Source organism: Leopardus geoffroyi, chromosome X (assembly GCF_018350155.1).
Source record: "Leopardus geoffroyi isolate Oge1 chromosome X, O.geoffroyi_Oge1_pat1.0, whole genome shotgun sequence".
Taxonomy (NCBI): Eukaryota; Metazoa; Chordata; class Mammalia; order Carnivora; family Felidae; genus Leopardus; species Leopardus geoffroyi.
Window position 1 is genome coordinate 87,883,423 of NC_059343.1, and position 27,127 is coordinate 87,910,549.

At 35.7% G+C, this 27,127-nt stretch overlaps 1 protein-coding gene across 2 annotated transcripts in view; it reads left to right on the forward strand.

Annotated features, from left to right (window-relative positions):
• RNF128 (ring finger protein 128) overlaps positions 1-27,127 on the forward strand; it is a 111,053-nt gene that overhangs the window by 80,543 nt on the left and 3,383 nt on the right. For both annotated transcript variants that reach the window (XM_045471287.1, XM_045471286.1), the window contains exons 3-6: positions 15,618-15,689; positions 18,924-19,006; positions 20,393-20,489; positions 21,422-21,590. In XM_045471287.1, the coding sequence (XP_045327243.1) occupies positions 15,618-15,689; positions 18,924-19,006; positions 20,393-20,489; positions 21,422-21,590 (421 nt within the window). The remainder of the gene's footprint in view (positions 1-15,617; positions 15,690-18,923; positions 19,007-20,392; positions 20,490-21,421; positions 21,591-27,127) is intronic.

Consider the following 27,127-nt stretch of genomic DNA (forward strand, 5'->3'; position numbering starts at 1 on the left):
AGCAAAAATACAAAAGCATCATTGAACAGGGTGGTTGTATGCCATTAACCCCACCACTTTTAAACTGTTCCTCATCCACCTGATATCTTCCCTTCTCTTCTTACCCAGCTTCACTTCCATGGTCATTGCCATGTATACATCTTCAGTTCCTTTGGCCCCTCTATTTGTTACACTTGCTGTCAAAATCCAACCCTGGTTAAATCCTAATTCCTCCCTACTCTGTGTCTACTTTGAAGTAACAGGAAAACACTGACATCAGTACAGACTGGTCTCTCTTTAAACCTATGACCACAAACTGAGAGCCTTTAATGTGGCCTGACAACCATACTATCTTTTCTTAGGCATTTCCCCCCTGCTTTCACAGGTAACTAATCATTCATGTTCCTTTCTCCTTAAACTGCCAACACCTCCTCCAACTTTACTCTCAACTTGGCATTTGGATCTTATTCCACTGAGGAAATTGATCAAAAGAGTACCTCTCCATGCTACCACCACATCTACGCATCTGTCTGTGACTGTCTATATCCTATGTCCTCTGCCTTGTCTTCTGTTACTGTGGACACACAAACATGCTATTACTGCTTCCCTTTTCAAAAGAGCTTTTCCTGACCCCAGGCCAGAAATCTTGGAGTTATTCTTTATTCTTATTTTACCTCTCACTTCCCATATAACCTCTATCAGCAAATATCATTGGTTCCACCTTTGTTGTATATCCAGAATCCAATTACTTCTCACTACTTCATTGCTTCCACCCTGGTGCAAGCCACCATCATTTAACTCCTCCCCCTCTCAAGTATGTATTCTCAACACAGCTGCAGAGTGGTATGCTATTTCTCCAGAATGCTCAGTAGGGATTTAATGTTTTCAGCTGATCATTATAGTAAGGGCAAGAATATATTTCTATATGCACTGAGAAGTTCCTCCAAAGACAATGAAATTCTGGCCACTTCATGTACTCTTTCTCCAAGAAACAAAAATGAACCCAATTTATTTGGGAGTGGGGGAGCAGTGAAGATTTCTATATGGCAAGAAAGTTCATTGAATTTAGGAACAGATGAGAAATTGAAATCTTATTACAAAACCTGCATAAAAATTAGACACCGGTATATGGTAATGAGTGATGATTATCTCAATGTTTAAAGTTAATTGACTTCTGTTCCTCATAGAACATTGGTGGCAGGTTCAGCCTGTTACTAGCTGTGGTCAAAAGGATGTTTAAAATTCCTAGGCCAAGCCATTCAATAGTTTCACACTGTGTTAATATTTGACATTTCTATATTGTGCTGTTTTATCTCTGAGGTGGGAGAGAAATTGGTATCTAGTATGAGTACTAAAGGTTATGGATACAATGACAAGAGTGTTTGGTTTGTGTATGTTCATGGTGGGGCATGAATTCCTATATTCTGAGTGCTATAATAAATCTATTAATATGGCATTAAATCCAGTCAGAAAGTAATACAGTTTATAAAGAATGGCCTGGTGTTTCATAAGTTCCATTGAATATATAACTCTGGTTTCATCATTCATTTAAGTAATTTTCATAGTTGATAGTATATTTTATGAAAATTAACTTCTATAAAAATGGTCAAGAATAACATTAAAACTTCTCACCTTTTAGAGAAGGCTTTGGAAAGGGCTTCTTTCACAACTTAGTAGGCTATATCTATGTATCCTTTGGTGACTAAAGGATTAAATATATGACTGGTAATCCCTTTTGCTTATAAATATTTGAGTGTTATGATATCATTTACATGTTATTTAGTTTTCCTGACTTCCTGTTTTTTTTAAAGGTAGAGCTTGATGCATATGATGGTTATAACTATCACTAAATACTTTACTGCATTAACCCCATTTTACAGGTATAAATGGTAATGAAACTGAGTTATGGAAACTTACCTTCATTAGAATATTAGGAATTCACTAGAGTATTCAGGAATGTCTTTTCTCTGAACTATTATAATGCATAATATATAATGTCAGTCAAACTGATAAATGTGTAACCATAAATTTTGATGGCCAAGATGCCCAAATATATTGGGCAGTATATAGTGGCCACATGCTTGATATGTCATAGTATGATGTGTGAGAATACATATCATCCCTGTTTCCGTGCAGTGAAAGCTTTTAAACAAAAGTATCAATGGATTGTGAACAAAATTAACATATTAGGCATTACATGGTAGATTTGTGTCCACACTGGGAACAACCCTAACCCGAGACAAAGAAGACACATTGGAAGGGATCATCTTCTAGGAGGAGGGAAAAATGGGAATCCACTTGGAAGGATGATAAAGCCTTGATAATATGGCCACACAAACCCAATACATAATGCTAGAGAATGCTAGCACTTAACACTGGGAAAGAGCATATATCTGACACAACAGGGCCTGCTAACGATCTTAATACAAATGGAGGCCCCCAAGTAACCATGGGGCAATATAATGGCCTTCCATTTTTAGCTATGGAAGCTCAGGGAGAGCATCTTTGAGACACATACAGATCCCAAACTTATGGAAATTTTTTGAGTGAAATTGAAATTACATTGCTGATCTCTAACCTATCTTGACTAAAGGGATGGAGCAAAATAAGATGAGCTGGTAGGAATAATATCAAATGATACCCATCAAATGATCTCTCATCAGGAGAGGGAGATGGCCTTGCTGCACAGCAGTCAATGGGAACCTGTAACTATATAATACTGTGAAGTGATACAAATGATTGACTTTGTCCTCAGCTAACATGGAACCTAGAAATGACAGAATCATCCTCACTGGTGACAATACTTGTCCATAATAATATCTAATATGTGGGCAAAGAGCAGTTCTTCTAGGAAGGTTTAGTAAACACTTCAGTGATACTTCCTGATTTATTTTGTGACCAAACCTAACTGCATCATAACCATATTGTGATATGGTGTAATACCAGTATTGTTAGTGAAATTCAACTACCTGATATAAATAAATCATGTGATAGTCATATGTATTGGGAAACTGAATTAAAACCTCCAAAGGATATGATACCAATGGAGAGTGATTAGCCTGAGGAAGAATTAGATTTAATTCCATTATTACATTAAATGACACTATAAGTTTATCACAAAGTTCAAGTAGTCATAGAATAAGCAAGTAAACATAATTAAATTGGCACATCAACATAAAGATGCTTGAAATTGTCTTATACATTAAAAGAATCCTATTTACACCCTTCACTGGCTTCTGCAAGTATTAGGTATGCTTCTGTTATCCTTACTGCACCTTATGTATAAATGCTGTACTAATTGCAGAAGTCCAAATAACTATGACTATTTTGTTGTTAAAAAGACCTTGATCAAGAGATAGGGGATGGATTATGAAGTAAGAAATAGCATAGTACATCTGGTTGCTTACTCCTTGCCAGTCTCCAAGGGAACCATGATTGGCCTTTGGCCAACCCTGGGAATGTGGCCCTCAAAGTGTTCTTTATGTTCGTTATTGATGATTTTGTTATACACACCTGGAGCAACGGACCATGTTGTGCCAGCTTGTCATGGTTGCCAGGCACGGCAGTAAAGATGGATGATATGCACCTATTTTCATTGTTGGGGTCCTGAGTGTCAGGCAGCATGGCCAGTTACTAGCAGGATTACCTAGTGACCAGCCTCAATCTGAGTCTCAAGCCCTGAGACTCCAGTTGGTTCCCTGGGCAAAGATATATCACACATGTCTTTGTAGTTTGCTACCAAAGAGATAGCACTCCTTTGTGGACTCACATGTGGTCTCACTAAGCTACATTAATATCTTAAAATTTGTCCTTCAACTTAAAGCATGACTAAAAATATCTGAAGTATTTCTGGTTACATTAGGTTTTCTCTACTAGTGCATGAAGTAAACTGGAAGACTTATCAGGTGTCGCATACTGTACCACTGTCAATACACACATTTGCAGTGGGTGTGTTTGTATGTATCTGTTCCTACCTGAAGACTTATTAGAGCCTTTTACAAAACCATTGTTTGGCTTTATGTTAGAAGAGCAGATTAAACAAATTATTCTCTTAGTAGGACTTAGTTTTATAGACTTTCTCTAGCTCTTATTGAACAAAAGGAAGCTCTTATAATGGGTCTCAGCATTATTTTATATTCACTTTCTCTAATTTTATTTTTATATCACTAATTCTAAAGGTTTTGATTGCCTTTTTTTTAATGCAATAATCTGAGTCATAACCTATCTACTGGGTCAAATTCCCCATTTCCTCACCACTCTTCCTTACAGTGCATTTCCTCACACTGTTCACAGTGATCACCTCCAGGCAAGTAGTCTGTACTCCTATTTATCCCCATCTCTATAGTTCCATAGACTTATAAGAAACTGCTTTATAGCCTGTACCTCCTCTTTCCTTTAGGAATACTTCATTAAAACAATATGCATAGATTTTCATTGAAAAAATAGAGTCTTTCAGTTCTCATATATCTGAATAGCCACATGACTCAGACATTGATTTTGTTCAAAGGAATAGATCTGAGGAAAAGAATCCTGTTACCATAATTCTTGATTTTAAGTATTCTGTTGTATAAATTCTGAGTCAAACTTTTTATGAAAATTTTTATTTAAAAGAAGTGATGACTTAAAGCAGGAAAATCTAGTTTGCTTACATCCACTCTCCTTTCTTGCTTTTGCACACCCTGCCCCCCATCAAGTAATTAGGTTTGACTCCATGCCTAGTGTTATTCATGTGGGTTTCAGTTATGCTAAAAGCTTGAATGCCTTGGGACCAAAAGCCGGGCTGACAAATCAATCACCAGCCTGCAACATTTATTTTACTTAATTGGATGTAAATACACAAATAAACTAGGTAGGATATCTTTGAGTTTACACTTTAAAAATTGAATGTTGGAATATCTGATGATAATTGGCTTGGCTTTTCATTTCCAGCCCAAATACAGTCTCAGAACTAAGAAAACTATATAGATGAGATTCTTCAGTGACTAGAATGATCACAGTTTTTGAATAGAGTAATGACATTAAGTTTCTGTTAAGAAAAATGGCCGACAACCAAGGTTTTTTGGATTAGTCTTCAAGTCTCTTGCCAAATATTCTTAGACCAGGTATCTCTTAGGATTGGAGAGGAGGCAGGGAGAGTCTGTTGGTATAAAATATTTGCTTAAAAGAGTTCCCCAAATCACAGTAAGTAGTGAATTTAGGAAGGATTTGAAGATTGGATAATAGCTGACTTTGAGGGTTTTTTTCTTTCATTTATCTTCTTCACAAAGAATGTGAAGCCTTTTTAAAGGCTTCTTTGCTATTACACAATGGAGGCAGTGTACTATAGTGGAGAGATCATGGGCTTTAAAGCCAGATAGAACCTGGGCTTGAATTAAATCACAGCTCTGCAACTAACCAGCTGCCTGGACTTTAGTCAAGCTTCTGAAGCTTTTCTTGTCTATAAAACTTGGATATTAAAATACCTATTCCATAAGGCTGTTAATGATTAAACAAGATGACACATGTAAAAAGCTTAGGGTTGCACCTGACACACGGTAGAGGCCAATACCTGTTCCTGAAACCTTTATTTTCCCAAATTTAGCAGAGTAGAGGCTTTTAATGAGTACAAGTGTGACTTGGATGAGAAAATTGCGACAATCTGTTTTGATTTTCTAAATTCAGAAGCTATTCTTTGAACAATTACTAGGTTTTATGGAAAAATTTTAAAATGTTTAAGCCCCACTCCTCCAGCTACTCACAACCTAGTAGGAAAGACACATGAATAGTACAATTACAGAATATGATAAGAGGTAGAAACAATGAGCTATTGGAATTTATAAGGTAGGAGGGAATTCTGAAATGGTGGCAAGACATTTAAAAAGTGTCCAGAGAAATTTGTATAAAAAACTAGATACATGCTTAAAGTTCTTTTTAAGGAATAGAATACAAATTACAGTTAGTATTGGGCACATTGTCTTTAAATGTGGAAACATATTTGGGCACCCAAGAAGTTTGACTAAAGTGATATATCCAAACATATGTATTTAACATAAACTGCTTGGTCTTAATGTTGTTCTCAGATTTCAGTTTTTAGAGGAATGAATGTATCTTGGAAACTCTTGCTGTCAGTGTGACTGAACTATTTTGAGGACTGGCAGTTTTGTGAGTGACCCTCATTCAGGCTCTAAAACATAGTTTGTACTTCTTACCAAAATGATGATTCTCACATCCATGTTTAAAGAAAATGGCTTTGCTTTTCCTTATAAAAGCTCAGTAGGAGCTATTGGAATTACCCACATTTCCTTTTAAAGGACTTGTTTTTATTCCAGAGCTGCTTTAATAAACATGGGTTTATACTATTATGCAAGTCTTTTACAGATCCTTCAAAATCAAGTCCCTTGCCTAGGATCCTCTGGCATCTTGGATTTTGCCCTGTATTTTTATAGTCCCTCAACTTTTTTTTAGTATTTCTCTATAATGTGAGTTCTATTCTCATAAGCATAGACTTGGACATTACATTTAGAGCTTGCCTTTGAGGCCATCCCTCAAATTTACATTAGTCTTTGATATGGTTAAAGAAAGTTATATATTTAACATTCATTCCTAATAAATTAATAAGCACTCACACTGGAGACTCAAGCATTTATATTGTGTTGAATATTTTGGAATGAGAAAACAGACTACGTAGACTCAAGTAAATACTCTAGAGATGTATCACCTCCTAGTGAGTGCAATTCCTTGATTGTGTCACAGAGCTTGTTTAAATCAGAAGTGCTCTAAAGACAAAATGCAAAATGATTGTCAAAGACTTATCATCAACTACATTTTTTTTCTTTGCCTGTTTTTCTTGTTAGCTCTTTTTTTTAACCATTTGCAGTGTTCACATCTAGGTTTCTAAATAGCTTATGATCTATGTGAAAAGAAAGTACTGATGTTTGGAAGTCTAGGCCAGTGCCAGGACCCTTGGGCATACTGATTGTTCACTATAAGGACTGGCCACAGTTTCATAGATCTTAGAATCCAGGTGTTGGAAAAGCTTCAGAAAGTAGCTGAGTTGTAGACGTATTGTAATGGAATCTTGAAATATGAAGAGCAAAGTCCCAGTAACAGCTCTATCATTTAGAGGTTGCATTCCCTTTTGGATGAGTTATTTAACTTTTTCAAGCCTCCATTTACTCATCTCTAAAATGGGGATGTTAATCTCCTTCAAGGAGTTGTTGGGATTAGATGAGGTAACAGACATCAAAAATAATTTTAAATTATAAAATAACTACATAAATATAAGGAAATAGTAGTACTAGCTTCCTAGTGCAAGCTACGGTAAAAAAAAAAAAAAAGACAACTACCTTGATATTAGGGAAGGGAACACTTAACTCTAGGCTTCAATGGGACCTACACTAACCAACTCTGAGATTTTGAGCAAGGCAGTAGACATCAGTTTTCTTATCCATCAGATATCAGGGTAGGTGATTTCTAAGAGTTCTTCCAGCTCTAAAGATCCTAAGTGTACCTCATTTACTTTCACTGTCCCCCTATTATTTACTTATGATGCAGGTAACAGGACAGAAAATATGTGTGCATAAAATAAAGTACCATCACTGAATTGCCCTTTTGAGTTAACTCACAATTAAGTCCCAAAGTGGGAGTGAAATGGTCTTGATTACCATCTTTCCTTCAAAGGACTAGCTAGGCCTTCCTGTTAACTGTTTCTGTTAAGCTAGATCTGCTACTCAGGTAACAAGCTCAGAAGTTTCAGCTGTTCCTGAGACAGCAAAGAAATAGTTTGTCTAGGAATCTCCTTGGCATTAAGCCAAATACCTTTCACAAAATACTTTATATAGAGGCAGGTTTAGGCATTAAGGAATGTCCTCATATATACCTTTACTCATGGATTATTCCTTTCCAAAATATATTTGCTACAGATATGTATGAATATGTTACAAGAACCTGTTAGACTTATTGACGAATAGTAGTTTATATTTTCATTTAATCAACATTTTATTTAGTGTCTGCTATATGCCAGACATTATACTGAATTCTTAACTTACATTATCTCTGATTTCCACGTATTCTTCATGTTAGCTGGGGGTTTCCCTGCTGGGGATAGAGGTACATATTCACAATGACCTCTGGTTCTGAGTACCTACTGTTTGCTGAATTTCTACTAAGTTCATTTTACAGTAGAAAATAGGAAGATTACTTATCATCTTGCCATGCTGCACATGTTGTGTCTCTGTTCCAAACAGCATTCACCCAAGTGTGAAACCTAGCCTTTTATTCAATTTACTTATGTATTATATTCACTTGAGGCAATCATGTATGTAGTAGATTTTACTGAAGGGGAAGAAAGGATTTATTTGCAGGATTACAAGTAATTTTAAATTAACACCAAATATCTCCTACTACCTGGGATTTTTTTCCTTTTAGCTGTTCACCCCACAAAGAGGGACAGCCTTTCATTGATTCTTTCTTACCTTTCCCTTACATTTTAGATTTCCCCCTATACCCTAACTTCACTTCTTGTGTTTTTATTGAGGTCAAATTGGTATATAACTTTAACTTTTAGGTGTACAACATAATTGGACATCTGTATGTACTACAAAATGATCACCACCAAAGCCTAGTTACCATCCATCACCATTCAGTTGACCCCCTTTGCCCATCTTGCCCAACCCCTTTCCCTCTGGTAACCATCAATCTCTTCTCTGTATCTGAGTTTGTTTTTATATGATTTTGGTTTTTTTCTTAGATTCCATATATGAGTGAAATCATAGGGTATTTGTCTTTCTCTGCTTGACTTATTTCACTTAGCATAATATTCTCTCTTTCTAAAAATAATTTTAGATGTTTATTTTTGAGAGAGACAAAGACAGAGAGACAGAGCACGAGCAGGGGAGGGACAGAGAGAGAGGGAGACACAGAATCTAAAGCAGGTTCTAGGCTCTGAGCTGTCAGCACAGAGCCTGAAGCTGGGCTCAAACTCTTGAACTGTGAGATCATGACCTGAGCCAAAGTCAGACGCTCAACTGACTGAGCCACCCAGGTGCCCCTAGCATAATATTCTCAGGATCCATCCATGTTATTGTAAGTGGCAAAATTTCATTCTTTATGGCTGAATAGTCTTCCTGTGTGTGTGTGTGTGTGTGTGTGTGTGTGTGTACGTACCAACCACATACTCTATTCATTCATCTACTGATGGACATTTAGGTTGTTTCCATATCTTGGCTATTGTAAATAATGTGGCATTGAAGATAGGGATGTATGTATCTCTTTGAATTAGTGATTTGATTTCATGTTCTTTGGATAAATGCCCAGAATTGGAGCAGCTAGATCTTACAGTAGATCTATTCTTAACTTTTTGAGGAACTTCTATACTGTTTTCCTAGTGGCTACATCAGCTTATATTCCCACATCCTCTCTAACATTTATTTCTTGTCTTTTCGATAATAGCCATTGTAACAGGTGTGAGGTGATATTTCATTGTGGTTTTGGTTTGCATTTTTCTAATAATTAGTGATATTGAACATCTTTTCATGTGCCTGTTAGCCATCTGTATGTCTTCTTTGGAAAAAATGTCTATTCAGAACCTCTGTTCCCTTTTTAAATTAGGTTGTTCAGTTTTTTATTGTTCAATTGTAGAGCTTTTTTCTCTATTTTGGCTATTAACCCCTTATTAAATATGTGATTTGCAAATATCTTCTCCCATTGAGTAAGTTGCCTTTTTGCTTTGATGATGCTTTCCTTTGCTGTGCAGAACTTTTTAGTTTGATGTGTCTCATTTGTTTATTTTTGCTTTTGTTTTCCTTAACTTTGGAGTCAGATCTACAAACATATCACTAAGACTGATGTCAAGGAGCTTACTGCCTATGCTATCTTCTAGGAATTTTATGGTTTCAGGTTTTACATTCAAGTCTTTAATCTATTTTAATTTCTGTGTATGGTGTAAGATAGTGGTTTAGTTTCTATTCTTTTCCATATGGCTGTCAAATTTTTCCAGCACCATTTATTGAAGAGAAGGTCCTTTCTCCATTATATATTTTTGGCTCCTTTGTCATCAATTGTCTGCATGTGTATGGATTTATTTCTGAGCTCTCAATTTTGTTCTATTGATCTTTGTTTTTATGCCAATACCATACTGTTTTGATTACTATATAGCTTTGTAGTATAGTTTGAACTCTGAGGGCGTGATACCTCTAGGTTTGTTCTTCTTTCTCAAGATTGCCCTGGATATTTGGGATCTTTTGTGATTGCATACAGATTTTAGAATTATTTGTTCCAGTTCTGTGAAAAATGGATTGGAATTTTGATAGGGATTGCATTGAATCTATAGGTTGATTTGAGTAGTATGGTCATTTTAGCAATATTAATTCTTCCAATCCAAGAGCATGAGATATCGTTCCTTTATTTTTGTCTTATTCAGCTTCTTTCATCGTATAGTTTTCAGTGTACAGGTTTTTTTTTACCTCCTTGGTTAATTTTATTCCTAGGTATTTTATTGTTATTGATGCAATTGTAAATGGGATTACTTTCTTAATTTCTCTTTATGATAGTTCATTATTAGTGTGTAGAAATGTAACAGATTTCTGTATATTGATTCTATATTCTACAACTTTACTGAATTCATTTTTTCTAATAGTTTTTTGGGAGAAACTTCAGGGTTGTATATATACAGTATCATGTCATCTGCAGTTTTCCTACTTCCTTTCCTATTTGGATTCATTTTATTCCTTTTTCTTACCTTTTTGCTGTGGCTAGGACATCCAATACTACATTGAATAAAAGTGGCGAGAGTGGGCATCCTTGTCTTGTTCCTGATCTTAGAGGAAAAGCTTTCAGTTTTTTCACCATTGAGTATGATGTTAGCTGCGAGTTTCTCATAGATAGCCTTTATTATGTTGAGATACATTCCTTCTATACCCACTTAGTTGAGAGTTTTTATCAGAAATGGATGTTGAATTTTGTCAATGCTTTTTCTGTATCTACTGAGATGGTCATGATTTTTATCCTTCATTCTATGAATGTGGTGTATCATGTTGATTGACTTACAGATGTTGATCCATTCTTGTATCCCTGAAGTAAGTCATTTTTGATCATGCTAAATGATCTTTTTAATGTATTGTTAAATGCACTTTGCTAATGTTTAGTTGAGGATATTTGCATCTGTGTTCATCAAAGATATCGGCCTGTAATTTTCTATGTGGTATCCTTGTCTGGTTTTGGTATCAGGGTAATGCTGGTCTCATAAAATGAGTTTGGAAGTGTTCCTTTCTCTTCAATTTTTGAAAGAGTTTGAGAAGCGTAAGTATTAAATATTCTTTGAATGTTTGGTCGAATTCACCAGTGAAATCATCTGGTCCTGTCCTTTTGTTTGTTGGGAGGTTTTTGATTACTGATTTAATCTCCTTACTAGAGAATTGGTCTGTTCAGGTTTTCTATTTTCTTCATAATCAGACTTGGAAGGTTGTGTGTTACCTGGAATTTATCCATTTCTTCTAGGTTTTCCCAACTTGCTGGCATATAATTGTAGTAGTTCTTATGATCCTTTGTATTTCTGTGGTATCAGTTGTAAATTCTTTCATTTCTGATTTTATTTACTTGAGCCCTCTTTTTTTTCTTGGTTGTGTAGCTAAACATTTATCAGTTTTGTTTATCTTTTCAGAGAAACGTCTCTGAAAAGTTTTATTAGTTTTATTGATCTTTTCTACTATCTTCTTAGTCTCTGTTTCATTTATTTCCACTGTGATCTTTATTATTTCCTTCCTTCTATTAATTTTAGTCTTTGTTCCTTTTTTCCCCTAGTTTCTTTAAGGTTTAAAGTTATATTGTTTATTTAAGATTTTTCTTGTTTCTTGAAGTAGGCCTATATTACCGTGAATTTCCCTCTTAGAACTGCTTTTGTTGCATCACATAGGTTTTGGTATGTTATATTTGTTTCCATTTGTCTCTAGGTATGTTTTTTCTTTGATTTTTTTTTTTTTAGTGACTCATTGGTTGTTCAGTAGTATGTTTCATTTCTACATTTTTGTGTTTTTTCCATTTTTTTAAATGTTTATTTGTGAGAGAGAGAGAGACAGACAGAGTGTGAGCAGGGGAGGGGCAGAGAGAGAGTGAGACACGGAATCCCAAGCAGGCTCCGGGCTCCGAGCTGTCAGCACAAAGCCTGACGTGGGGCTTGAACTCACTAACCATGAGATCATGACCCAAGCCAAAGTCAGACGCTTAACCAGCTGAGCCACCCAGGCGCCCCTCCACTTTTCTTTAATTGATTTCTAGTTTTATAACCATTATGGTTGGAAAAGATGCTTGATATGACTTCAATCTTCTTGAATTTTAGACTTGTTTTGTGATACAACATGTAATTTATCTTGGAGAATGTTTCATGTGCACTTGACAAGAATGTATATTCTGCTGCTTTTGGATGGAATGTTCTGTATATATCTATCAAGCCCATCTGGTCTGATGTGTTGTTTAAGGCTGATGTTTCTATATTGATTTTCTCTCTGGATGATCTATACAGTGATGTATATGGAGTGTTAAAGTCCTCTACTGTTATTGTATTGCTGTCAATTTCTCCTTTTAGGTCTGTTAATACTTGCTTTATATATGCTGGTGCTTCTGTGATGGGTGCATATATATATATATATATATTTGTAAATGTTATATCTTCTAGCTGGATTGGCCCCTTTACATTATGTAATGTCCTTCTTTGTCTTTTTTACAGTCTTTGTTTTAAAGTCTGTTTTGTCTGGTATGAGTATAGCTACACCATCTTTCTTTTCATTTCCATTTGCATGGAATATCTTTCTCTGTCCTTTCACCTTCAGTCTCTTTACTTTTGACGTGAGTCTCTTGTAGGTAGTGTAAAGTTGGGTCTTTTTTTTATCCACTCACCCACTCTGTACCTTTTGATTTTAGAATCTAGTCCGTTTTACATTTAAAGTAATTATTGATAGATATTGATTTATTGACATTTTGTTACTTGTTTTCTGGCTTTTTTATAGTTTCTTCTCTTTCTTCTTTTTCTCTTCCCTTGTGGTTTAAGGGCTTCTTTAGTGTTATATTTAAATTTCTTTCTTTCTTTTAAAAAAAAAAATTTGTTTGTTTGTTTGTTTAGAGAAGGGAAGAGAGCACACAAGTGTGGGAGGGGCAGAGAGATACCAAGCAGGCTTCGTGCTGTCAGCACAGAGCTGGACACAGGGCTTGATCTCACAAACCATGAGATCATGACCTGAGCCTAAATCAAGAGTTGGACACTCAACCAACTGAGCCACCCAGGTGCCCCTAGGTTTCTTTCTTATTTAGTGTATTTACTAAAGTTTTTGCCTTGTGGTAACCATGATGTTTGTATGTAACATAATATGTATATAATGGTAGGTTTTAAGTTGATAGGAACTTAAATTTGAACACATTTCAAAACTTCACATTTTTAGTCCCCCCCATTTTATGTCTGTCACATTCTACATCTTTTTGTTTTATGCAACCCTTAAATAATTACTATAGTCTTAAATTTACTATTGTCTCTTAATCTTATACTTGTTTTATAAGTGATTAATCCGCTCTCTTTACCATGTACTTACCTTTTCCAGAGAGATTATTATTACTTTCATAAATTTTCTATTGATTAGTGCCATTTCTTTTCAGCTTAAAGAAGTCCCTTTAACATTTCTTGTAAGGCTGATTTAATGGTTGACAAACTTGTTCTGTTTTTACTTATCTAAGAAACTCTTAATCTCCCCTTCAATTCTGAATGATAACCTTGCTGGGTAGAGAATTCTTGCTTGGAAATTTTTTTTGCTTCCAGCACTTAAATATGTCATACCACTCCCTTCCGGCCTGCAAAGTTTCTGGTGAAAAATCTGCTCGTAGACTTATGGGGCTTCCCCTGTAGGTAGCAAGTTGGTTATTCTCTTGCCTCTTTTAAGATTCTCTCTTTAATTTTTACCATGTTAATTATAGTGGCTTTGGTTTTGGTTTTGGTGTGTATCTCTTTATGTTTGTCTTATTTGGAACTCTCTGGGGTTCCTGGACCTTGTTCTTTCATTTAGAACATATTCCTCTCATTTTGCCTGATGTTCTGTATTTATTTCTCTGTATTATGCAAATCAACTACCTTTCCCAGACTTGATGGAGTGATCTTGTGTAGGAGATGTCCCATAGAGCTCAGCAGTGCTATCCCCCTGGCCACCTCTACCAGGCTCGAGGGACGATGCCTGTGTGAGCTGGGCATTACTGCTTGCTTTGGTGGGACCACAGCTCTGGCATGGGGGTGGGCAGGGCCCTCAGTGGGGTGTACCATCTAGCACCAACAGGCTAGAGGAAGAGTTCTAAAATGTCACTGCCAGTACCAGCATTAGCAAGTTAGAGTGAGTTATCAAAAATGGCACATGCCAGTGTCTCCATCCTCAGATAGAGTCCCAACAAATTTTCTGGCTCTCTGGCACACACTTAAAGCTGGTATTTTTACAATGGTTCAAATGGTAAGTGAGTCTGTGCATTGAGCCCTTTGAGAGAGGGTTCTCTGTTCTCTATTTTAGTGGTTTTCCTGAAACTAATCCCTGTTGGTTTTCAAAGCCAGGCACTTTGGGGGCTTGTCTTGCCTATGCAAGATCTAGGGGCTGGGGTGCCTGATGTGAAGCATAGACCCCTTGCTTCTTAGGGAAAAGTTCCATATGTTTGAGATTCCTCTCAATTGTGGATCACTGTATCTGGGGTGGGTTTTGTTTTGTTGTGTTTTGTTTTGTCTGTTTTTGATGAGACTATGTCTCTGTCTCACCCATTTTGATGCTACTCTTTTATCCTTTGTTGTGGGGGCTCTTTTTATTTAGTTTTCAGCTCTTTTTCGAAGGAAATTATTCCATATGTCATACAACTAATTTGTTGTGTCTATGGGAGGAGGTGAATTCAGGATCTTCCTATGCTACCATCTTGAATTCCCAATTTCATTTCTGATCCAAGTATGCATATTTTAGTCCTTAGTCTCTAAATGAGTCTGGGGCATGCTTTCTCATATCTAGACTCAGGTACATATATGTTCAGTGAAACAAGAAAGACTTACTACTACTTTATCAGACTCTACCCTTCTTATAAGGCAGTAGTGGTTATAAACAGCAATTTTCCCCCTAATACGAAATAACACTGTATGGATTGGTATTATCTGCATGGTATAGGTGATTAAACAAGTTTAAAGATTTAATCAATCACCTGTCCAGGACTATTCATTTAGTAAGTGACAAAGTCATATTTTGAATCTAGGTCCATTTGAATACAAATCCTGTACACTTTTTACAAACAAGACACAATTCAAAAAAGAAATGGGAAAAGGTGCATTGTAAGATACTCTAAGGTTGAAAATAGGAAGTGCTTTGAAAATTCATACATCTGAATCCATTTGCAATAGTAGCTTTGTCATTGGGTTATTGCAATAGTAGTTTTGTCATTGTAATCCAAAGGTACTATTTAAGAACGTAGGGAAACATAAGTGAAAAGTTTCAGTAATTTGAAAATTCTGCCTGATAAGTGGGACATTTATTATGGATAATTAAATTATCATTAAAAATGTTATTTATAATTGTACCTGAAAAATATTTATTAATCCTCTCTCCCTTTTTCACCATATTTCTTTTAAAAATATTTTTTCTAATATGATTTTTATATTGCAGAGACAACTAAAGGCAGATGCTAAAAAAGCTATTGGAAGGCTTCAACTGCGTACACTGAAACAAGGAGACAAGGTACATTTATGACTTTTAAATCCTGTTTGTTTTGGGGCGCCTGGGTGGCGCAGTCGGTTAAGCGTCCGACTTCAGCCAGGTCACGATCTCGCCGTCCGTGAGTTCGAGCCCCGCGTCGGGCTCTGGGCTGATGGCTCAGAGCCTGGAGCCTGTTTCCGATTCTGTGTCTCCCTCTCTCTCTGCCCCTCCCCCGTTCATGCTCTGTCTCTCTCTGTTCCAAAAATAAATAAACGTTGAAAAAAAAAAATTTAAATCCTGTTTGTTTTAAAGCAATGCTACCAAGTTATTGTTAAAACAAAATGTTCTTCCGAAGTATGCTTTTCATTGGGATTTATAAATCTTATTGACTTTTTTTATCTATTTGATACTTGAAGTAGGCTGAATAATGACCAGTGGCTTCCATAGATATCTAGGTTTTAATCCTTGGAACCTGTAAATATTACCTAATATGGCAGAAAGGACTTTGCAGATAAAATTAAGTTAAGGATCTTGAGATGAGGAGATTATCCTGGATTATCCAGGTAGCTCCTAAACATAATCACAGTGTTGTTATAAGAGGAAGAAAAAGGGAGATTGGACTGCAGTACAGTAGAATATGTGACCAAGGAAGCAAGAAGGTTATAGTGATGCCAGAAAGGGGTCATGAGCCAAGGAATACAGCCAGCTTCTAGAAGCTAGAAAAGGTGAGGAAATGGATTATCCCCCTGAAGCCTCCAGAAGGTATATGGCACTGCCAAAACATTGACTTTTAGGCTTCTGATTTCCAGAACAATAAAAAAATAAATTTGTGTTATTTTAAGACACTAAGTTATGATAATTTTTTTATAGCAAAAACAGGGAACTAATACAATTCCTCAGTGCAACTTTACTTGAACAGTTTTAGATTTAGCACAGTTAAAACTGCCATTGGTGTGTAAAACATATATCAAAGATACCTATAAAAATAGCTATAGAGCTTATTGAAATAATAATTACCATTTATAATAGCACTCAGACCATTAAGTACTTAGGTATAAATCTTGCAAAATACATACACGATCTATATGCTGAAAACTGCAAAACACCAATGAAAGAAATCAAAGGACCAAAAAAATGGAGAGATATGCCATATTCATGGGTCAGAAGACTCACTGTTGTTAAGATGTCAAATCCCCCCAAACTAATCTATAGATTCAGTGCACTTCCAATCAGAATCCTAGTGGGATCATTTGTATTTATTGACAAGTTGGTGCTAAGTTTATATGGAAAAGCAAAAGAACTAAAATAACCAAAACAGTCGTTATAATGAAGAACAAATTTGGATGACTCACATTTCCCTAATTTTCAGAATTATTTTGAAGATACAATAGACAATATAGTGTGGTATTGGAGAGAGGCTAGACCTTTAGATCAAGGGAATAGAAGAGAGTCCAGGAGAAGACCCACATGTATATGGTCAGTTGATTTTCAACAAAGGTACAAAGGCACTTCAATGAAGCAAGGGTAGTCAATTGTTGGCTCTCCATATGCAATGATTAGGTATCTTTATGCAAAAACCATGAACCTCAATTCATACTTCATACTGTCTGTAAAATTTAAGTCAAAATGGATCACAGACCTAAATATAAAACCTAGAACCATGAAATTCTTAGAAGAAAACTTTGGAGAAAAATATCTTCAAGACTTGGGCTAGGCACAGATTACTTAGATAAGACAGCAAAAACAAATCCATTAAAGAAAAGAAAGAAATCTAACTTTGTCAAAATAAAGAACCTTTGTTCTTTGACATTGTTACGAGAATGAACATACAAGTCACAGACTGGGACAAAATATTTGAAAATTACATGGCTGATAAGGGACTATATCTAGAATATATAAAGAACTCTCAAATGTCAGTAGTAAGAAAACAAACAGCATACTGAAAAATGGTGAAACAGACATTTACCAGAGAAAATATATGGATGGCAAAAAAGCACATGAAAAGATGCTCAATATCATTAGTCATTAGGCAAATGTGAGTTAAAATCATAATGAGGTACTACAACACATTCATTAAAATGACAAAACTAGTACACCTGACAATAACCAAGCACTGGCCAGTTGTGGAACAACTGAACTCTTACGGATTTGCTGGTAAGAATACAATGTATAGCTAGTCTGGAAGACAATTTGGCAGTTCTTTATGAAGTAAAAAAATAACCCTTTCTGAAGAACCCAGCAATCTCACTGCTAGATAGTTAACCTAGAGGAAAAAAAAACATGTTCAAATAAAAACTTACACATAATTGTTCATGGCTGCTTTACTCATATTTACCAAAAACTGGAAAGAACCCAAATGTCCTTCAAATGGTAAATGGATAACTAAACTGTGGCACATCCATATCATGGAATACTATTTAGCAGTAAAAAAGGGTGTGTGTGTGGTGGGGGAGGACCCTATTGATACAATAACATGCATGAGTCTTAAATGTATTGTGTTAAGTGGAAGAAGCCAAATTAAAAGGCAGTATAATACACGATTCCATTTATATGGCACTCAAGAAAAGCAAAAAGTATAGGAACTGAAAAATCCATGTGGTTGCCAGACGGTGGGGGTGAGTGAAAGTAGCAGTTAATTACAAAGACATATAGAGGAATTTGTTGGGGTAATTGAAGTATCCTATATCTTGATTGTGGTGAAGATTAAGTGACGGCATATTTGTCCACACTTGCAAAACTCTATACTAAAAACTGTGAATTTTGCTGCATGTGAATTATACCTTAATTTTTCTGAAATTGGGAGCATAACTTTAGAACTTGTACAAATGGCATTTGAATTCTAACACCAATTAACAGCATGCATTTGTTCAAATCACTGCTACCTGTTCCTCTTTGTACTGTTCCTCTTTTGGTTGACTCTATTTTCTTACCTTTTTTAAGTCTAAATTATTTTCAAATTTCAATTGTATAAGAGTGTTATCAATGATAGTCACAATGCTTTACATTAGATCCTCAGACCTTATTCGTATTATATCTGAAAGTTTGTACACGTTTTACCATCTACTCCCTATTTCCCCCATCCTCCAGCTCCTGGCAACCACTTTTCTACTGTTTCTATAAATTTGAGCTTTTTTAGATCCCAATTAAGTTTAAATAATTTTAAATCACTTTTTGAAAGAATCTATGCAATTTAAATACATATATATTGTGATCTTGCTCTGTAGTTTAATGTATTTTTTCTTATCCATCAGAGTAACAATAACTATTTGCTCATAGGAAATTGGCCCTGATGGAGATAGTTGTGCTGTGTGTATTGAACTATATAAACCAAATGATTTGGTGCGCATCTTAACCTGCAAGTAAGTTTGATTTTCTTTTATATCATCAGTAAAAATATCTGGTTTATTGAAATGATTATAATGGGGGAAACTATTTTGAATGTTTCCAAATTGAGGTATTTGGTTTATTTTCATTTTTTATTCATTTTCATTTTTTTAAATTTTATTTTTTAATTTTTTAAAATTTATATCCAAATTAGTTAGCATATAGTGAAACAATGATTTCAGGAGTAGATTCCTTAATGCCTCTTACCCATTTAGCCCATCCCCCTTCCCACAACCCCTCCAGTAACCCTCAGTTTGTTCTCCTTATTTATGAGTCTCTTCTGTTTTGTCCCCCTCCCTGTTTTTATATTATTTTTGTTTCCCTTCCCTTATGTTCATCTGTTTTGTCTCTTAAAATCCTCATATGAGTGAAGTCATATGATTTTTGTCTTTCTCTGACTGACTAATCTCTGGAAAACAGTATGGAGGGTCTTCAAAAAATTAAAAATAGAACTATCCTAGGACCCAGCAATTGCACTACTAGGCATTTATCCAAGGGATACAGGTGTGCTGTTTCAAAGGGACACATGCACCCCCATGTTTATAGCAGCACTATCAACAATAGCCAAAGTATGGAAAGAGCGTTTATTTTCATTTAAATATAGGTGAATGCTTTATATTTTAGTATCATTGAAATAGGTATAAGGCTAATTATATAAAGTTTCCACAATCTGGTATAATTTAGAAACCAGTTCCATATAAAACTAAGAACCTAGCCAGCACCATAACCATAGTGTGTGTGTGTGTGTGTGTGTGTGTGTATTTTACTGGATTATTTAATTTAAAATCATTTTAATAGTCCTGTTGAAGGAAAAAAATTCATCTCAATGGGCACCTGTTTGGAAGTCTTCATTGTTTAGTTTTTCATTATCCGTCTCCTGGAAACTGTTCTTAACACTCTTTCTTTTAGCTATTAAATGGTGATGTTCTTAGAACTTATCACATGGCCTAAAGTATCAGCATTATCTTGTGCTCTGTACTATACTTTATTATTGAGAATGACTGTGCCATTTTTATAGTTAAGGAATGACAAGACAATAGCGATCTGAAATACTGAACAAGTCTTAGGTCAGTAATGTCTTAGCCAGTTTTGAAGTAGTAAGTATTGAAAATAGTGGGGTTTTTTTTGAAAGTAAGTTAATGAGGCTTTTATATTTAAAACTTCTATATTATGAAATTTCCAAGTTTTGTTTCTGTGGCTCCTTTATAGTTTTTAATGCTGTAATAGTGTGTTTAAAAGAAAAAATTCATCTGTTAGAAAAACTAAATAAAAATATAGGGTAACCTGTTAGTATATTAGGCCAAGTGTTGTTGCTATTTCACAACTGATAACCAAATTATGTGCCTTTTTTCTTTCACTAGCCATATTTTCCATAAGACATGTGTTGACCCTTGGCTGTTAGAACACAGAACTTGCCCCATGTGCAAATGTGACATACTCAAAGCTTTGGGAATTGAGGTAAATATTGCTGAACTATTTAACTATTTAACTATTTAGGTGAAGGAACTTAAGTTATTTATGTACCTGGGCCTTCAGGAAAATAACATGCCTAATTTTTAGCTATGTAACATGCCAGACTTGTTATTTATACCAAAAATTGGACCTATTTACATCATATTCACAGTGAGGTGCCATTTTGGACCACCTCCATTTTTCTTCTTCTTCCCTCTTATTATTTGGTCAGAATTTTAAGTGATGGCTTGTGATACCTGTTGCATTTTTTTCTCTTATTGCACAGCCACCAAACTTGTAGTTAAATGAGCATCTATGTTTCTTGACTTTAGAAGATACATAGATGATACCGATTCTGAGTTCCCCTGGGGGACAGCATGAGATGTTGTTGTTGTTATTTATGAATAATTTTAGATTTACAGAAAAGTTGCAAAGACGATGCAGAGGGTTCCCAGATACCTCTCACCAGTTTTTACTATTGTTAACATTTTGCATTACTGTGGTACATATGTCAAAAGTGAGAAACTGACATTGAGTCATTACTATTAACTAAACATCAGACTTTGAGTTTTGCCAGCAAACTGCCTTTTGAAACTGCTGGAGGTGAACTTGACCCAGAGTGGTTTTCTGGGTTTTTTTGTTTGGAGTACCTACCTTGTACCAGCCATTATATTATGAAGTGTTGGGATCACCCAAATGAACATCAGATGTGAAGGCAATCTGCCTATAACTTCTTTCACCCCATTTTGAACCCAGTTACTCCAACTGCTCTGGCTGGGGCCAGCAAGAGATTTTTGTGATCATCAAAAGGGATTATAGGCTTAAAAGGTTAAGAAGCATTGCTCTAATAAGTCACTTATGAAGAAACTTTGTAATGATATGTCAGGGAAAAGCATGTACTCTGAGCGTCTTTTAATTAGTTCAAATGCTTTCCAAAGGCGGATGTTGAAGATGGACCGGTGTCTTTACAAGTCCCTGTATCCAATGAAATATCAAATAGTGCCTCTCCTCACGAAGAGGATAATCGCAGTGAGACTGCATCGTCTGGATATGCTTCTGTTCAGGGAGCAGATGAGCCACCTTTGGAAGAACACGTGCAGTCAGCAAGTAAGCACCATGCTGAGGGGCAAGGAGGGCCCCACAAATGATCCATTGAGGATCATATTCCTGGCAGAGTGCTCCTGCTTTTTAGTGTTTGTTCCTTTCATTCATTAAATACATTCCAGGTTTTTTCTAGTAACAGTGATGCAGTACAGGACACACCCCTACTTTAACTCAATATGCACATATTCAAATGTCTCTGAAACAGATGAAATGCATCAGGATTATTCACAGATTAAAAATATTTTTTTATTGGATAGCTTCTCTCTGATGGATTTAAGTATTGGCAATTAACTTACAGAGGCTGATGAGAAACTTCAAACTTTAGAAGCCGTTGTTTATTGTGGAGCAATCAGAAACTAAGGTAGAGGGGTCCTGAAATGATAAAATAGAATTCAGTTTACAAAAGCTTGATTTCGCAGGAACCCATCTTTTGCACAGATTAGAAACTGTGTATAAGAATATGTGCTGCCACCTGTTGATTATTTACCATGAAATGAACAAACCATAGAAACTAAAATTGAATATATATTTTCAAAATTCATGTGAATCAATACTGTAACTTGGTAATGTCTGTCCAGTGGAGAAATTTTAGGGAATTTTGTTACTTTTTTCCCTTAGAAAGAGAAGACCCTCATACAAATTATTTTTTCTTTCTTTAACTGCTACCTTTTTCATGGTTTTTGTTGGTTTGATGGTTCTCAATCCTTATTTTGAAATAACCTAATCCTGGCATTAAAAGTAGAAGAAAACGAAATGTTAAGATGATTAATGAAAGTTTCAGCTTCCTATGACTTAAACCTTTATCCTCTGTAGGCTTATCAGTGCCATAGACATCATTCCTGAAGATGTCAAGAGCAGTGCCATCACGCAAAATGTGCACTTTGTATTTCTTGTAATCTAATCTTAAGACATTTCTTGGAGTACAGAGTAGTCATAACCTTAATAGTGGATTATTCTACCTATAATAGAGAATCATTGTCTATTTGCCCCAGGTGATTTTTTGTTTCCACAACTGTGTGATAATAGAATTCAGTGATGATAAGGGAGAGTGTACAGGATAATTCAGTTTATATTTAGGCTTGTTAAAAAGGTCCAGTCAACTTCTCTGTGTGCTCTGTTCTTCTTGTGAGGCAAGGTGGTAAGCAGAACGGTTTTTGCAGAGAATTTGACGAGCAAATGAAATGATGATCAACATTCCTCCCCCTGTATTCTTTATCTGGATAAATGGTAGTAACACCCAATCAGGTGCCTCAAACCAGAAACTAGGGAGACCCTAGATCCTTCCCTTTCCTCTTTCTTATTGATTCAATATCCCTTTTCTGTAATCCATCTCCTAATTTCCAACCTTAATTCCACAGTCATAGTTTGAGCCACTGTTTTCTCTCTGCCCATTCCTTTCACTCTTCTTCCTCCCAAGAAATTGGGGAACCCAGTCTAACTCCTGGTCCTCCTTTAAAACTTACCCCGCTTTGAAAAGCCTCCTTTGGCTCACCTGTATGGCCCTACCGTCTGCTTTCACAGAATTTCTGGCATTGCATTTATTTTACTGAATTGTATTAAAACATTTGGATAGGGACAGTGTCTTATTAGTCACTGTCATATACCCAGCACCTAGAACAGCCTGGCACACAGTAGATACTCAAATGTTGAATGAATGACCAGATAGAATAGATTTAATTTTATCTATGATTATGTATTACTAGTGTGGGTATCTTGCCTATCAGCCACTGATTAATGTGGTGATAGTGGTTTAAATAACTTTGCAAACATATAGTTGATTAGTTCATGTCCATTTGTTCCATCATGGCACTAAGTTCTATTAGAGCACTGGTTTTAAAACTAAAGTATGCATCAAGTCACCTGGAGGGCTTGTTAAAACAGATGGACCACCACCAGTTTCTGACTCAGTGGGTTTGGAATAGGGCCTGAGAATTTTTGTTTCTGTTGATACTGAGGCTGCTGGTCCAGGGACCACACTTTGAGAACCACTAAATAAAGCCCTAGTTCTTAACCCTAACTGCACATTAAAATCATTCAGAGGTCACCTGGATGGCTCAGTTGGTTGAGCGTCCTGTTCTTGACTATGGCTCAGGTCATGATCTCACAATCCGTGGGTTTGAGACCCGCGTCAGGCTCTGTACTATACAGACAGATTCTCTGGGAATCTCTTGGGATTCTCTCTCTCCCTTTCTCTCTGCCCTTCCCCCATGTTTGTGCACTGTTTCTCTCTCTCTCACTCTCTCTCTCTCTCTCTCTCAAAATAAATTAACTTAAATCAGTAGGTTTTTTAAAAAACTCACTCAGAGAAACTTTAAATATCACTGATGCCTGGACATTACACCAGAATGGTTAAATCAGAATCCATGAAGGGTGGGGCCCAAGCACAGGTTTTGTTTTTCAATTTTTAATTTAAATTTTGGTACAGTTTCAGGCTAAGTGTTTCAGAAATAGTACAAATAATACCCATATACCCTTTGCCCAACTTCTCCAAATGTTAACACCTTCTATAACCATATATAATTATTAACACCAGAAAATTAACTGATAAAATGTTATTAACTAAATGACAGACCATACTCAAATTTCACCCATTGACCCACTAATGTCCTTTTTCTGTCTCAGGATCCCACATTGCATTTCCCCTTTACTCTTTTTCCCCCAGACGTATTGATATATATTTGACACATAACATTGTGTAAGTTTACGGTATACAGCATGATTTGACACACCTGTATATTGCAAAACGATTACCACAGTAAGGTTGGTTAGCAAATCCACCTCACATAATTACAAATTTGTGTGTGTGTTTGGTGACAATATTTAAGATCTACTCTCTTAGCAACTTTCAGGTATATCCAATAATTCCACTACTGGATATTTACCCAAAGAAAACAAAAACAGTAATTCAAAAGATATGTGCACCCTTATATTTATTGCAGCATTATTTACAATAGCCAGGATATAGAAGCAACCTAAGTGTCCATTAATAGACAAATGGATAAGGAAGATATGGTATATATAATAAAATAGAATATTACACAGCTATAAAAAAGGATGAGATGATGCCATTTGTGACAAGGATGGACCAAAAGGATATTATGCTAAATGAAGTAAGTCAGACCAAGAAAGGCAAATACCATATTATTTCACTCATGTGGAATCTACAAAAACAAATGAATAAGCAAACAAAAAGCAGAATCAGACCTGTAAATACAGAAAACAGAGTGATGGTTGCCATAGGGAAGAAGCCAGGGGGATGGGCAAAATGGAGGAAAGAGAGTGTGAGATCCAGGCTTCCAGTTATGGAATGAATATGTCATGGGAATAAAGGACACAGTATAAGGACATAGTCAATGATGTTGTAATAACATTGTATGGTGACAGATGGTAGCTACACGTAAGGTTAAAATAGCATGATATATAAACTTTTAGAAGTATGTAATACAGTATTGCTAACTGTAGATATGCCATATATTAGATCTCCAGAACTTATTCATCTTATAGCTGAGCATTTGTGCCCTTTGGTCAACACTTCCCCATCTCCTCTGCTCCTAGCCCCTGGCAACCACCATTCTACTCTGTTTCTGAGTTTTTAAGACTCCACAGATAAATGACATTGTGCAGTATTTGTTTTTCTGTGTCTTACTTCATTTAGCATAAATGCCTTCAAGGTCCATCCTTCTTTCTCTTGGCTGAATATTGGCTGAATAATATTCCTCTGTGTGTGTGTGTGTGTGTGTGTGTGTGTGTGTATCATATTTTCTTTATCCATTCATCTGTCAACTGATACTTAGGATATTTCCATATCTTGGTTATTTTGAATAATGCTGCAGTGAACATGGGGGTACAGATATCTCTTCAAGATTGTGATTTCATTTCCTTTGGATATATACCCCAAACTGGAATTGCTGGATCATATGGTACTTATACTTTTAATTTTTTGAGGAACCTCCATGCTGTTTTCATAGTGGCTGTGCCAGTTTACATTCCCACCAACAGTTCACTGGGATCCCTTTCTCTACATCCTTACCAGCACTTATCTCTTATCTTTTTGATAGTAACTATTCTAACAAGTATGAGGTGATTAGTGTTTTTGATTTGCATTTCCCTGATGATTACTGATAATGATCATCTTTTCATGTACCTGTTGGCCATTTGTACATATTCTTTGAGAATAGATCTATTCAGGGGCTCCAGTGTGGCTCAGTTGGTTAAGCATTCAACTTTGGCTTAGGTTATGATGTCATGGTTCATGAGATCGAGCCCCACATTGGGCTCTGTACTAACAGCACAGAGCCCACTTCGGGTCCTCTGTCCCTTCCTCGCTGGTGTTCTCTCTCTCTCTCTCTATCTCAAATAAACCTTAAAAAAAAGAAAATATATTCAGTTTCTATTTTCAGTGCCTATTTTAATTGGATTATTTGGGGGTTGTTTGTTGCTACTTTGTATGAGTTTCTTATATATTTTAGATATTAATCCTTTATATGATATGCAAATATATGCAAATACATAAATACGATATTATATATCGTTTCCCATTCTGTAAGTTGCCTCTGCACTCTATTGTTTCTTTTGCTGTGCAGAAGCTTTTTAGTTTGATGTAGTTCCCCTTGTTGATTTGTGCTTTGGTGTCCTATACAAAAAATCATTGCCAGGACCTGTGTCAAAGAGCTTTTCCCATATGTTTTCTTCTAGGGATTTTATGGTTTCAGATCTTATGTTTAAGTTCTTAACCCATTTAGAGTTCATTTTTGTGAGTGGTGTAAGATAGGGGTCCATTTTCATTCTACCATATGTGAATATCCAGTTTACCCAACACCACTTACTGGCTTTTCCCCATTGAGTGTTTTTGGCTCCCTTGTCAAATATTAGGTGACTACATGTGCATGGGTTTATTTCTGGGCCCTCAATTCTGTTCCATTGGTTTATGTGTCTGTTTTTATGCCAGTATACTATTTTGGTTACTATACGTTTGTAGTATAGTTTGAAATCAGGAAGTGTGATGCCTCCAACTTTGTTCTTTCTCAAGATTGCTTTGGCTATCCAGGGTCTTTGCAGTTCCATATACATTTTAGGATTGTTATTTCTGTGAAAAAATGCCATTGGAATTTTGATAGGAATTGCATTGAATTTATAGATGGATTTGGGGTATATGGACATTTTAACAATATTCTTCTAATTCATGAACCTAGGATATCTTTCCATTTGTTTGTATTTTCTTCAATATCTTTCATCAAAGTTTTCAGTATAGATTTTTTACCTCCTTGGTTAAACTTATTCCTAAGTATTTTATTGTTTTTGATGCTATTATAAACGGAATTGTTTTATTTCTCTTTCAAATATTTCATTGTTAGTGTATAGAAATGTGACTGGTTTTTGTATGTTGATTTTGTATCCTGCAGCTTTACTGAATTCATTTATTAGTTCTAATCTTTTGATGGAGTCTTAATCATTTTCTCTATATAATGTCATGTCATGTGGATATAATTTTACTTCTTCCTTTCTGATTTTGAGGCCCTTTCTTTTCTTGACTAATTTCT